At 35.9% G+C, this 15,528-nt stretch overlaps 1 protein-coding gene across 2 annotated transcripts in view; it reads left to right on the top strand.

Annotated features, from left to right (window-relative positions):
- CLPX (caseinolytic mitochondrial matrix peptidase chaperone subunit X) overlaps window positions 1-15,528 on the top strand; it is a 46,362-nt gene that overhangs the window by 1,000 nt on the left and 29,834 nt on the right. For both annotated transcript variants that reach the window (XM_072614040.1, XM_072614030.1), the window contains exons 2-3: window positions 6,915-7,075; window positions 10,373-10,490. In XM_072614040.1, the coding sequence (XP_072470141.1) occupies window positions 6,915-7,075; window positions 10,373-10,490 (279 nt within the window). The remainder of the gene's footprint in view (window positions 1-6,914; window positions 7,076-10,372; window positions 10,491-15,528) is intronic.

The raw sequence follows: 15,528 nt of genomic DNA, 5'->3' as shown, positions 1-15,528 counted from the left end.
TGGCCGTGGCCGGGATTCTGGAGAGGCACGCGGCCGGCTTGCCCAGCTCTCCGCGGGGCGGCCTGGGTAGCTCCGTCGGGGTACACCGCGTGGCCCAGGCCGGTGTTGTGCCCGTGTCCGAATCTGGTCACGGATCGCTGACCCCGAGAATCCGTCTTATTGCCAGGAATGATGGAGAGAGCCTGGGATGAACGCGGAGTGTGCGGGCTCACTCTCAGAATAGGGTAAGAAATGTCCGAAAAATGTTCTGGAAAACGACACGGGACGCCAGGGTTGTCAGCCGGCATTCGCGTGACCATAACCAGGCCCGGTCCACGCCGCTCGTGGGAGTGCGTGGGGAGCGCTTGGTACCTGCGCTTCGCACCTGAAGGAGGCTCTTAGGGGGCCCTTGGGGTGCGCTGACGCTGATCGTGCGGAGGGTGGGGCCTCAGGGCTGTCAGGGCAATCATGAGACTTAAAAGCGTCCCACTGGTGGTGACCCCCCGGGGGTCTTCTTGGCGAAGGCACCGGAGCCGGTCCTTTCTCCAGTCCGTGTTAGGGATGGCGGGCCGGACGAGCCGGGCCGGGGGACGCCTGCCCGGTGTCCGAGGCCGCCCCGCTGCTCCGGTTACCTGCAGACTCTTAGGCGTCTGGATGAAGTTTCCACTAAAGTGATTTCTATGCGCTTGATTCTGACTTCGCTTTTCTAAACCGCTGTTAGAAGGTTCTTTAAAGTCAAGTTTGTGTCTCCAGTAACTGATAGAGCTGTAAATCGCAGTTACGTAACGAATATTTTATTATTCTGGGGGAAAGCAAAATGGACATGAAGTGGTGGGTCGTAGTGGAGTCCGGGCCGGGTCCTGTTGGGTGTTTCAGGCCTTTTCAGTTTTCAGAGAAAAGGATGATTCGGTGATGGCCGTGACCCCGCGGAGATGCGTATGGATCTCCTGCCACCTCCGGTGCAGGCCAAGACCAGCGGGGTCAGATTTACAACTGGACCGTGTTGTGTGGCCGACCACGTACAGACCAAGCGCGCCCTTACAATGCTGTTTGCCTAATGTCATGTTTCTGCAGGACCAGCTAGGCCAATAGGACTGTTGGGGCTTTTTCCACACGCTTTAACTTCTGCAGAAGGAAGCCTACAGCTCAATGAGCTGTATAGAATTCTATTTCTAGCTGACATAATACACACAATTTTAATGTTGTATACTTTAAAAATTAGTTTCAACTTCTACAAGTACATTTGCTTTCTAAAATATAATTATCCGACACCACAATTCTCTCTTCCCAGTCCTGAATGCCAGTAATCCTGACAAATTCTTTTTTGTATTTCTGTGTTTTCGTTTGCATGGACAACCTCCTCTACCAACGCAAGATGGAGTTAAGTGACTTTCTCAGGGTCACACAGCCAATATTATGTCAGGCAAGATTTAAAATGAGCCCATGTCTTTCAGACTCTGGGGTAGGCTTTTTATTTTTTATTTATTTTTCAAAAGTAGTATTTTATTTTTTCCCAATTACATACAGACAGTTTTTAACATTCACACTCCATATTAGTCGTGTTGTAAAAGAAGAAACAGATCAAAAGAAAAAAGAAAGTGAAAAAAATAGTATGCTTCAAATTCAGATGCCCATCAGTTTTTTCTCTAGCGGTGGATAGCATTTTTCATCATGAGTCCTTTGGAATGATCTTGGATCATTCAGTATTATTGTTACCATGTACCATGTTCTTCTTGTTCTGTTCACTTGGCTTTGCATCAGTTCGTGTGAAGTCTTCCCCAGGTTTTTCTGAAATCAGCCTGCTCCTCATTTCTTATAGCACGATAGTATTCTATCACAATCCAATACTACAGCTTGTTCAGTCATTCCTCCATTGATGGGCATCCCCTCAATTTCCAATCCTTTGCCACCGCAAAAAGAGCTGCTAAAAATATTTCCATGGACATAGGTCTTCCCCCTCCCTCCCCTCTTTAAAAATCTTTTTGGTCTGACTGTATTGCTTCCTCAAAGGGTATGCACAGTTTGATTGCCCTCTGGGTATAGTTCCAAATTGCTCTCCGGTGTGGTTGGATTAGTTCACAACTCCACTAACAATGCATTAGGGTCCCAATTTTCCCACATCCCCTGCAACATCTATCATTTTCCTTTTTTGTCATATTACCCAATCTGATAGGTGTAAGGTAGTTGGTATCTCAGAGTTGTTTTAATTTGCATCTCTCTAATTAGTAATGTTTTGGAACATTTTAAAAATATGACTGTAGATAGCTTTGATTTCTTCGTCTGAAAACTAAGGACAGGCTTTTTACAATGGTTGCCAAGTTTAGATTTCCTGAAACTCTGGTTACCGTTTCTTCCCTAATCAAAGGGAGCAGCTTCTTGGGGTTAATGTGAAGATTCAGAGTTATTCAGATACTTTTGCTAACACATTTTGCAGGGGTTATAAATTGACAAAATAGATAAATGCTAGATCATCTCCATTTCTGCTCTAGCAAGTCTTGTTTTTCTCTTCTTGCCATTCACCTCTTGAAACCGTTGGCCTAGTTAATGATAATCCAACAACTGTTCTGAAACTTTTATTACATCACCAGGAGTTTGATCGCCAGATGTTGAATTTTGTGGCCATGTCAGCTGGAGAAGGAACAAGAATGTGGTCCGCGTCCGCTGAGAGAGCCCATACCATAGAAATCATAGTTTTCAGAGTATTAAAATAGGGAAAGAGATCTTAAAAGTCGAAAGCTTTGTTATTCATAGTTAATCCTAGGAATAGGAATGAATCTTAGGAGTATAGGATCCTATAAAAGATGACCAAACTACTTTGGTGTTGGAAACAAGAGATATACACTCATTTATAAAATTGAGAAAGTATTATTTATCCTTACTGATTTTGCTTGTAAACGATATTTTTATGGAAACCAAGTGCTTACTTAAGCAATATGTTTGGTAACTTTAGAACCAAAATATGTACCTTAAAAGTGTTAATCATAAAAGATCTTTGCCTAGTTTTGGTTTTTGGGGGGAGGAATGGAACATTTAAAAGTTTCTTGCTCAGTATTTTGGCTCTGGAATTGTTAAAGATTGATTTCTGTTGTACCCTGAATAATTTTATTATTCTAAAAGAAGGTGTCCATAGTGGAATATTAGTAATTCAATTGAACATGAGAGTAAGTGTTGATTGGGCAAATTATTCTTCTGTTCCTTTCCTTTCTCATAATGAGAAAATATTTTATTGGAATATTTAAAATGACCACTCTCCTGTACCTTTCTCTATGAAAACAAAAGCGATGTCAAGAGTAATCTTGTGAAAAACAATAATACGTAACACAAAATACTTCCATATTTTGGTCCGTTTTAACCAAGCTGTAATTGTTTACATTTTCATTGTAGATTGATATCTTAATTTCTCATAAACACTTGTGGAGCTTACAAATGTGAAATTGAATAGACTGTTTAGTTTCATCAACAGAGGCTCTGTCTAAGGAAACAAATAATGTAACTTCCTCTGGCGTGATTGACTTAGGTTTTATTTAGAACTAGTCGTTTAGGTGTAGCAGTGGTAGGTGGTAGTTGGTTACAGCCTTGAGTTTGACTCTGGTTGTAAATGTTCCTGTTTGTTAAAACAGTACTATAATGTACTGCTGATGTGAAGAGACTAAGAAGAATTAGATTCTGAAATTAAAAAAAAAAAAAATCACATTAATTTGTTTAATAGGTCCTTTTTTTGGTTGGTTAATAGAGTTGAATTGGTCCCACAGTAAATTCTTTATCCCAAAGGTCAAGCTTCTCAAATCTTTACAAAATGTATTTTTACTTATCAGGATCATTAACATGATTGTTTATTCTGATTGTTTTTCTTAAATCTCTCCAGTGAGATTCTCTTGAAGGGTTATGCTATACCGTTTCTTTCTAATCACAAATAGACTAATATTCCTGCATCTTTCTGAAATTGCCTTAAAAAGTACATTGAAAAAGAGGGTGTGTGTGTATGAGAGAATTTTTTATGGGGAAGAAATGTTTACTTAAAAATAGTCAGAATAAAACATTCAAACATTTTAAATCACAAAACCCCCTTTACACTTTAGTGATCTCTAAATTACTTTTATAAAAAGCTCTCTGAATTATGCTAGTTCTTTTGAGCTTGCATATGTATTTGACCTACTTTGCTGGGCCCCTAATGGAGGGGAGGAAGCAGGGGATGGGGATGTTAATGGTTAGCTTAAAGTTTATCCAGATTGTCTGCCTTAACTTTTTGTTCACCATTAATAGAGGTATTTATAGAGTATGTGTTTTGAGGCAAAGATAGGAATGTAATTACTTTAAAGCAGTGGTTCTCAAAACTTTCTTGTCTGATGACCCCGTAATGCTCAAAGATTATAGAAATCGTCCTCTAAAAAGTTTTGCCTTAAAAACAAAACAAAACTATTTGTGTTATATCTGTTGATATTAGAATTTAAAATTGGGGTGGCTAGGTAGCACAGCTGTTAGAGAACTAGGCATAGAGTCAGGAAGACTTGATTCAAATCCAACCTTAGACGCTTTCTAGTTATGTGACCCTGGGCAAGCCACTTAACCTTGGTGGGCCTCATTTTTCTCAACTGTAAAATTAGGGATAATAATAGCACCTACCTCCCAGGCTTGTTGTGAGGATCGAATAAGATAATAATTGTAAAGTTCTTAGCAGTATTTGGCACAGAGTAATACTGTGTCAATGTTAGCTATTGTCATAGTGTTATTATGAAAATAGTTTTGACCACAGGATCCCCCTGGAAGGGCCTGAGGTACCCAGGGGTTTTTAGACCATACTTTGAGAACCACTACATTAGAGAAAAATGAAATTAAGTAGAAAAGAATTTCTTTTTAGTTGTAGCTGGCTGTATTAGGCATAGGACAAATAACTGATTTTCTTTTCCTTTCCCCATCTGCTGTTCATGAAGTGTAAAGAGGTATGACTTGGAAGGATCTGGATCTCAATCCTGTGTGTGCAGATTGTTATGACTGACCTTTGACTAGTCATTGACCCTTTCTGACTCTTAGTTTCCTCATCTGTAAAAGGATGACTTTGCTGTGACTCAGGTGTCAAATTCAGATAGAAATAGAGCCACTAATTGTATGTACAGGTTTTTGTGGGCCTCATGTTGACCTAGAAAACAACATATTAACATTATCTATGTTCTGTTGTATATTCATTCCATTAAAGATTTTCCAATTACATCCTAATCTGGTTCAGGCCTCTCTGGGAAAGCCTATTTGATGCTTCTACTCTAGGTGACCCTTAAGGACCCTTCCAGTTCCAAATGTATAATATTATACAGGTTCCCTGTTCAGTTCAACAGGTATATCAAGAACCTTTTCTCACTGTTTTTGTCTCTTTCCTCCTTCCCTTTTTTCTTTTCCCTTTCTCTTTTTCTTCCTCCTTCCCCTCCTTCTCCTCTCTCTGTCTCTGTCTCTTTCTCCCTGTCTTTCTGTGTGTGTGTGTGTGTGTGTGTGTGTGTGTGTGTGTGTGTGTGTGTGTTTATAAGCCACTGTACTAGGTGATTCATCTGTCTACTCTTCATTTGTATACTATTATTGAGTGCTATTTTTAGGACATATAGATCTGATTGCTGGAGTGATAAGAAGTTTTAAATTTTTTAGGAAAGTTGTTTGTAGTATTATGCACACTGGTTAACGAATATATTTCCCACTCAACTCTTCTCAGGAATAATTGAAGAATATTATTTCCTAAGGTGCTTTGGTGGGTATATTGTTTTTTGGGGAGACCTAGCATAGGAAAATTAGGTTGCATAATAAAGAAGGAAACTAACTTGGAATTTTTAGGAAAACATGGACAAGTGTTGCATATGATGAAAAGTTACAGAAAAATGGTGACCTGTATGATAGGGATTCATTAAAAATAGACTGCCCCTAGCCCTTAATGGTTTACAGAGTGCTTTTTTTCCTGGTATTCTCATCTTAGAGTAACAAACAGCTTTGAAAAATAAGTTACTTTGGTTAAAAATACTTCCCAGTTCATTCAAGCAATCAGTTTCAGACTACCAATCTGAAAAAATAATTTGGTGGTTTGAATTCAGTTTATTTTTAGATCAGTTTGGGGGTATAGATATGTAGCCTGAATACATTTTGTTTATATGTCAAAAATCCATCTGTTGTAGTAAATAAAAGTTGAATATCCAATTTGGTGTTTTGGAAGAAAAAAGAAAAAAATAAGAAGGAATCATTTGCAGGTTTTAGATCTTGCTTTGTCAAAGATGTTATCCTTTGGATTTTAATTCTGTTCAAACATGAACTTTTAGTTGTGTCCTAACTGTGTAGTTGGAAAGCTGAAAATTTTGTTCAGTTAACTACCTTTTATGAATATGAGTATAATGACAGAAACTGTTCTAGTAGAGGCTGAGGTTTTACACCTTTTTAACAGGTTATACATTGAGTTTTCTGGATTGTGAGGAGTTGTTTCTGTTGTCGTAAAAGTAATAGGAAGAAGATGTGTTCCAAAGATAGTAATCTTTTTTCAGAAATGTCATTTTTTGAGGTAGAAATAATATAGGAGGCTTTTGACTGCATTTCAGGATTATGGTTTTGTAGGGTGCTCTCTTTATTCTTTAAAAGTTGAGACAGGTCCCAGCTCCTTGATCTTCATTCCTTATCTACTTTTATGTGATGAGGCCATACCAGGTCTGGAACTTATCAACCAGGCTGAGTCCTAGAACATTTTTCACAATGAGCCTACACCTGAAAAACGTTTTTATCTCCTCCTCAGCCCCCAATGTCACTGACTCAGCTCTGAGTTGACTACTGCATCCTTCCAACTTTCTCTGAACTCACGCTGACTTTGTTAAAAGAAAAACAACTTTATCGTCCTCAGGTGATTTGTTACTCTACATACCATGTGCCACTTCTGTTTTGTAGGCTAACCAGCTGTGGTTGGTTTTTTTTTCCAGGTATTTCTTGTGGACGAAGTCACTTTCCTGTTTTAGGAAGGCTGGGGACTTTTGAAACACAGATTCTTCGAAGAACTCCTTTTAGAACTTTTTCAGAAACACCAGCATATTTTGCTTCAAAAGATGGGACTAGCAAAGATGGTTCTGGAGATGGAAATAAGGTAGACATTATACCTTTAATAGTCTATTTAAAATACCTTTTTCAGAAAAGAACTTAAAATTGTGATGGTATGTGACAGTCTGATTCCTTGCTAGATTTGGCTTTTGTTGGTGTCTGATGTTGAATATAATTTGTTGATGAGAAAATGGTTATCAGATGCTCAGTAAAATGTTACATAAATATGCAGTATTTCATCTGTGCACTGTAAAATCCTTTGTGAGTAAGAGTTTTAATGTACGTTAAGACATAATCCCAGAATGATACAGAAATTGAGATCGAGGTGAAATCTGCTGTTGACCCAGTCAGTGGTATTGTTTGTAATATTCTGGTTCTTAACATGATGTGATGTCTGTGCTTAAAGACATCTCAAGTGTATCCTCTCTCATCTCTTATGGTTATCGAGTATTGTGTAGTTTGGTGTTTACATGACACTGAGTTACTTTGAAGTAGCAGATAGAGCGTTAGCATTTTCTTCTGCCTTTTGGGGCATGTTTTGCCTGTAACCCTTTTTTGTTTTTGTTTTTAATGTTTTATTGATGCTTTGAAAAAAAAAATCACTGTCACTTCTCAATACTGCCCCCATCCTTTCATGTAACAAAGATAAACTGAGAAGCAGAACAAACTAATGAATCTGTAATGTTTGACAACATCTGCAGCATTCCCATTCCTGCTCTGTTCCAACATTTGCTGAAGGAGAGAGTTCTAGAATGGTCATTGTCCTGCTGCCCTTTAACGTTGCTTCCTTCATACCTTGTGGTTATTGTATATGTACGAGTCTTTACAAATTTTTTCAAATTCCTCATTTGTTTTTTCTTATGATTTAGTAATATTACTGACTTTCATACACAACAGTTAGTTCAGCTTTTCCTAAGTGGTTAATACCTAGTTTGTTTCCTGTTTTTGTTAGCACAAAAAGTCTTGCTAATAAGATTTTTAAAATTTATTGATGTCCTTTGGTGTTTTGGTTTTTTTTTACATCACTACCCATCTTTACTTTCATCTCCTCCCAAAGAATCACCCCATATAGCAATATTTTTTAAAGGCAAAAAAAGGGAGGAAAAAAAGCAGCAAAATTGATTGATAGACACAAAGTCCGAAAATATGTGCAGTTTAACACAGTTGCGGCTTTCCCCCTCGACAGAGGGGTGCAGGCATCTCGTATCTCTTATTTGGAGCTATATAATTTTGTACTTGTAATTCTTTATAATTTTGCAACACCTAGTTTTGCTTTTTTGTGATTTTTTTGACATGATGGTAGTCATCATGTATAATATCTTTTGGCTCTGTTTATTTCACTTCCTTTATTTTCTGTTTTAGTCATTTCTTGTAGCACAGTAATACTCTGTTTCATTTATGTACCACAGCTTGTTTAACTCTTCTCCAGTTCATGGGGAAGTTTGCAGTTCTTCGCCATCACAAAAAGTGCTGCCATAAATATTTTGGTGTATGTAATTACTTCCTTCTTGGCAATGGCCTCCTTAGAATATAAACCTAATTGTGGAATTTCTGGGTCAAAAAGTATGGACTTTTTAGGCACTTTATTTACAAAATTCCAAAATACTTTCAAAATAATTGTATTTATTCATAGCTTCACCAATAGTATACTAGCATGTGATTAATTTCCCACAAATAATTGTACTTTTCACAGATAGCGTTTTCCCCACATGTTGCATTGTGGTAATGGACTTTATTCTATGATACCATGTGGGAAGTCCCACTTTCTACTCCAGAAGGAATTGGAATTATGATTTTCTAAGGCTGAAGAGCAAAAAGCACAAAGACTCCAATCTACCATGACACCACTTTTGGCTCAACTGTGCCCTGTTTATTGATCTTTTCAAAAAATTTAATTTTTTTTATTTAACAAATGAAAGCAAGGGGAGGAAAAGAAAAACAAAACCCTTGTAACACATACATAGGCAAAATAAATTCCCACGTTAACCTTGTCAAAAAAATGTCTCGTTTTGCATGGAGTCTATCACCTGTCTGTCACAGGGTGGATAGTATACTCACTTTGCATTAATTCACACAGATTTTCCCAAGTTTCTCTGAAACCATCCCTTTAATAACTTTATATGGTTCAATAATATTCCATTAATACATTCATGTGCCATAATGTAGTTAAGCTATTCCCTTGTAGTTTCCAGTTTGCCATCATAAGAAATGCCCTTATAAATAAACGTGTCTTTTTCTTATTTCTTTGAGCTTTAAGCCCAGTATTTGGCCAGATGATTTGCACAGTTTAGTAATATTAGGGACGCAGTTCTAAATTCTCTCCCAGTGTTTATTGAATGCAGTGATAGGCATTACAAATGGACAGTACATACCACATAGATGGATTATACAAACAGTTCACAAACCTGTTTTTTAGACAGAACCCCACTTGATGACTTGTAGATGGAAAAATGTTTGATACTTCCAAATACAGTGATTAGAAATGGTGTTAATAATAGTAGCTAGAATGTCTGTGTGTTTGACCCTGAGATTCCCCTGGTAGGCCTTTATACCTCAAGAATATCAAAGGGAGAAGAGGGTCGTGTGTGTGTGTGTGTGTGTGTGTGTGTGTGTGTGTGTGTGTATGTGTCTGTGTCTGTGTCTGTGTCTGTCTGTCTGTCCGTCTGTGTGTATTCACAGAAGCATTTTGGGGGCAGGAAAAAAACTGGAAACAAAGGTGCTTATTATGAATGTATAAGTAAATTGTGGTATGTTAGTGTAATGGAATATTACTATGCTATAAGACATAATGAGTATGAAAAAAACATGAAAAGACTGAAGTTGATGCAGAATAGTGAAGTTAAGAACCAGGAAAACAATAATATACACCATGACTCCAACGTAAACAGGAAGAAGAAAATGAAACAAAACACAGTGTTATTATAGTGACCAGGAGAAGTGTTAAGAACTTGTACTGTTTCCTTTCTTTTATTGGAGGAGTAAAGGATTCTGGGGGTGGAATGTGGCCTGTGCTGTTAGGCACAACTGACATGTGGATTGGTTTTGAAACTGTGTTACAAGGAGAGGCTTACTTGGTTGGGGAGGGGGAGGAATATATTCAGAAATGAATGTGATTGTAAAAAATAAATTAAAATGAAATGAAGTTGACAGGCCTAATGAATAAATCAGATTGTAGAACTTCGTAAGTCAGTTGTGCTAACACATTCAAGAACTAGAAGGTGGAATAAAAAAAAAATTAGTGAATTTTACAATATTATTAGTTCAAATGTGGTATTTTGTCAAGCTGTATATAAAATAATTGTGTGAAACTAACAATTTCTTCTTTTTCTCCCACAAACATTAGAAATCAGTGAGTGAGGGAGGCGGTAAAAAATCGGGCTCTGGGAGTTCTGGAAAAGGAGGAAACCAGCTGAGATGTCCAAAATGTGGTGATCTGTGCACGCACGTGGAGACTTTCGTGTGTAAGTGTTAGTGTATTGTTGCCTTTCAGTGTTCTTTCCTTTTTTTTCCTTCCTTCTCTCTTTCCTATTACCATTTCTATAAATTAATTGCAGTGATTTTGAAACTAGATTTTTTACATTATATTTAAAATAAAGTGTTGCAAATACTTATATTTCTCATAGTGTAGGGCAGAGGTGTCAAACTTCTTCTGGCTGTACCATGTTAAAATGTAATTGACAAATGTTTAACAAAATAAAATACAGTAAATAAAATGACAATACTGTACAACTTAGATAATGTTCATTTGTGACTTTCTTCGTCAACATGTGATAGTCAGCATCTGATTCTATTTTAATTTAACACCATTAGTATAGAGAATAATTTTAGACTCTTGATTACTAATTTTATTTTTGTCTTTAATATATTTTATGTGTGGCATAAGACTTGCTTTTAAGTCAAGAATACATTAAGTAATTCATTAAGCAAGCATTGTTGAATACTTCCTATGTACAAAGCACACACTGATACATTCTGGGAGGTGGGGTGGATACAAAAAAGGAAGTACTGATTGGAGCTCCCAAGGATTTTAAATCTAGTAGGTGAGGTTTACAGCACATAGGAAATATAGTTTATAAAAAGTGACATAAAGGTAGTATAGAGAATAAGAAAAGGAAGACTTATGCTAATGAGTAAAAAAAAAACCAAAAAACCCATATTGTACTATACCTTTATAAATAGTATTAGTTTCCCAGATCCAAAGGTGCTGTTACTCATCATGTTACTTCCTGAGCCAAATGTCACATTTGCCAGCAATACTTAAGTCAGATGGCACTGCCCTACTCACCTTCTCCTTTAATTCCAGGTGTAACAAGGTTGAAGGGCAGGGTTGTCAAGCTTTTGAGTCTGTGATTATTAATTGGAAAAATAATTATAAGGACCTTAAACCCACCACTCCCATTTTGAAATATACCTAGTTTCCAACATTCATGTTTTATAATTAGTTCAGATTGTTATTTTGAAACATTTAAAAGCACAAAATTCTCACCTAAAGAAAAAAATATTATATTTTTACAATCTCAAAAACACTTAGGTAATAAAAACCTCAACCCAAGGGTTGATGCTCACCTTTTTCTAAACCCATGAATAAAAATTCTGAGTAAACTAGACTCAGAAGTCATCTGTGCCCATGAACAACTTACTTAAACTTCTTGCATTTCAGTCTTTTCACGCAGAAAATGAGGTGGAAGAAGTTTAGATGATCTGTAAGGACTCTTCTGGAAGTAACATTACATGATTTTCCTTCTTGAGATCAGTATGAGAAGTTTGTACTGATCAGTGTAAGAAGAGCTTTCTACCTTTTATGATTTTGGAGGTATTTTGTTATGCCCTGAAGAGATAGGAGAAAGAATCAATATGAGTGGATTAAAACTAGGATTATTTGATTCAAAATTATTCAGTCTTTAATAGCAGTATTATGTAGTCTGTGGTGGTTTTAGCACAAATGGCTTTGTCTTAAGAGAAATTCTTAAGTTTCACAAACCTAGAAAATAACTCCTTATTTTAAAAATTAATTGCAAAGAAATTTGTACAGATGAATGGATACTGAATGTTGTATTCCTAGATTCTTCCTTGAATTTTTAAAAATTGGATGTTTGATGTTTCATTTTGAGTAGCTCTTACTTGTGTCCCAAAGGCAGCTATTTATTACAGACTCTTGAAAAGTGGAGGAATCATCATACCTTTTGGTGTTCTGGTCAAAGTGAGAGTTGATATTTTGTGGGTGACTGATTGCAATGAATGACGGTAAAGAATTAGCAGAAGGTTACCTTTCTCAAAACTATTCTATTTCCACCAATTGGAACTTCATTTGGGTAATAAACTCTTCTTCTCTGATAGAAATGGAGTTAAAATTTTGGCTTTCACACCTTAGTGTCAAAGGGAGATAAAATCAAGAAAAAAGAGGAAGAGGAGAAAGGGCTCTCTTTATTTACAGGTATTCTTAAGAGTCCTCTAGAACTCCTACCCTGTGATTGAATCCGCAATATCTCATGTATATATATATGTATTCTGAATTGGAAATAAGGTAATATGGGAATAGGCAACAATAGTAAACTCTTGTTTACAAAACACAAAAATAACATGGACGCTATGGGTCAAAATTAAAGTGAAAATAAAGAATATCTAATACATAAAATTTGTTTACATTTTGAATTTGACTAATAAAATATGTAGCTGTTTCACTTATTTAGAACATTGTTTACATTTCTAAATGTTCTCTAATAAGCATTGAAATCTCTTAGCTATTTTTTAAAAGTCCCTACAAAAACTTGAATTTTAGGAGGATAACTGTCTATTTCAAATTATTATTCTGTAGGAAATTTCAACCCTCTGAATTAAAAAATTATTTTATCTTATTTACTCAATAAAAATACTTTCTCTTCCTACCTTACCTCCTCATGGTGGGGGGGGGGGGGGGGAGAGGAGAAAGAAAAGCAAAACCCTTTTAACAGATGTGCAAAGTCAAGCCAAACAAATTCCATCACTGACCATGTCTAAAGGTATGGGTTTCAGTCCATGCCCCAATTCTGTTACCTTCCTTTCTGGAAGCGGACAGCGTGCTGCTACTTCATCAAGATCCCTTGAAATTCTTAAAAAGCTTGATCCAAAATTTTAAAATATGGATGTCTTCTTTGGAAAAAGGAATATACCTTTCAGAAGTTTTGAAATTGTCTTGCCAGTTTAACTCAGAAGAAGCCCTGCTGAGTTAGCACTTCTTCATTCAGTTCAGTTTGGTTTGCTAAAGGCCTGCTCTCTACTATATGCAAGGATCACAGAGATGAACAGCCAGTAAAATCTCACGATTCTAGGGGCTTATAAATAATTTAATGGAAGGCGAGGCCAGGGTGACTGAATTAATGTATGATTTCCTGAAAGAGTCTGCCTTCCTTTTTCTTCCTTCCTTCCTTCTTTTTTTTTTTTTTAACTTTAATCCATTTGACACTTTTGGTTGATTTGGAACTTTTCTTAGGTGGCCTCTGGTAGAAAGTTCATAATTGTTGGAAATTTCAATAAAGAAATCTCCTGGCAAGATCTGACAAGCATGTGCTGTCTTGTTCTGCATTTGGTGCTGTAGAAAATTGCAGTGATGGTTTTAGGCAAGAAATTTGAGATTTTTATAGTATTGAGTTTTATTATAGAACATAAGATACTTGGGAGATCATTTCAAGGAATATACTTTTAAGTTTTACAAAATAATGAATTTCTGATTTAGAATTTTAATAAATGAGATGTTCAAGCTTAATCGCCCTCCCTTAAGTATTGTTGTAGTTAAACAAAAAATTTCATTTTGATATGTAAAGTTCACGTATTTAGTTCTATGATACATAATGGGAGGGGATGCCAGGAAAACAGGTCCAAGTGAAACATACAAAATCTATTCCTTCTCTTTCTGTTATGAATATATTTTATATTGAATATGTTTTATGCATTTTATTTTACATTCGTGTATTTATTATATCATATTTATAAGTTTATATGTAAATATGTTTTATTATATATAAAAATATATAATTTATATTGAATATGTTTTCAAATCCAGCTTAGTGTCTAAGGTCTAGTTCAGGTAAAAATCAAGTAATCTCTTGACAGTAAAAAACAGTTGTGTCATACTGGCAATGCTTTCCCTTTGACCTAGTTTCCCTGAGAGAGGGATATTTTACTCTGGCACTCTTGAGCAGGCAGGATTTTTTTGTCACATAATCTGAAACTAGGAGAAACTCTAGTAGTTTTTAATTCTTGACATTGGTTACCTTCTAAAGCCATTGTAAATAGGTGCTTCATTACAAGATGAGAACACTCGCCCTTTAGAAAAGTTGTTAGAAATGTGGGAAAGGGTTATGTGAAGATTTGGTTGGCTTTTTTTTTTTTTATTAAATGATTACTGAGTTCTCACTTTGGTAATTAAAAAAAAGAGTAAAAGGCAAATAATCTATTTTCCTAATTTGCCACTTAAAATTTATTAAATATATAAAAGATAAATTTTAAAAACTATCTTGAATCTTAGGATGAAAACATAAACCAGAATTATATTGCAACAAACATTTGTTTTCTGAATTTGCAAGCTTTACCTTTCTCATAATTTTTTCCTTTGAATTATTGTATGGATAATTGGGTGTGTTTGCTAATGCATTTTTCCCCAAAATATGCAGTGTAGACATTAGTAAAGATAAGTTTGTATTTGTAGCTTTTCTAAAAAGAAAACAACTCCTTGTAGTTTTTTTAGAATTTGTCAATATTGGTAATTGTTATAATATTCTACAGAGAAACTGAGAAACTGTTGATTATCCAATTGCCAGTGACAGTGGTGATCTTGAGACCTTAGAGACCACCAAAACAAGAGTTGAACGGAGAGAGAAGAGGGCATGGGAAGGGATAAAATCATATGGGTTTCTGACCACATTCTACAGCCATGTAAACAAACATTGATTTAGTTACTGTTTTAGATTATCCTTTCCTCTGCTTTCCTTTAATATGAACGTAATTGTTAGTTGGTTTTGACTTTCTAAGGTCCTGTAGTCCCATAGCATAGGATATTATGTGTAAATGGCTTACAGTTCAGAACTGAGAAATCTTTTGTAGCCTTCCTGGTTTGTCCTTTAGGGGTTGTAAAGCTCATCAGCTTGATTTTTTTTTTTAAATCACATACAGTTGGGTGATAGACTTGGCCTAGATACCTAACTTATTCATACTTGGTATTTACGTTTGTATTTCTTCTTGTTACTCTAGTTATTTTATTTCAAAAGTCTTCCTCTTATAAACAAAGTGATTTTAGGTCAAAAGAAGAAAAATTAGTAATTAAATAGTGAAGTAAGGATTGAAATAATTGTGGCTATTTAAAGTTAGATGATTTATAAATGTTCACGTTGACTACCTTTTGCATTTTTACAGGTGTAATGAGCTTTATCTGTCCTTTGCTACTTTAAATATTTGACAGCTTCAGAATTTCATCAGCACCTGAGTAGTTTGTGTTAAGTTAATTGTCAAAATGCCTGGTCCTAG

Source organism: Notamacropus eugenii, chromosome 1, assembly GCF_028372415.1.
Source record: "Notamacropus eugenii isolate mMacEug1 chromosome 1, mMacEug1.pri_v2, whole genome shotgun sequence".
NCBI classification, from domain to species: Eukaryota; Metazoa; Chordata; class Mammalia; order Diprotodontia; family Macropodidae; genus Notamacropus; species Notamacropus eugenii.
The sequence above is the reverse complement of the archived record's forward strand: the minus strand, read 5'-3'. Positions and strand labels throughout refer to the sequence as shown.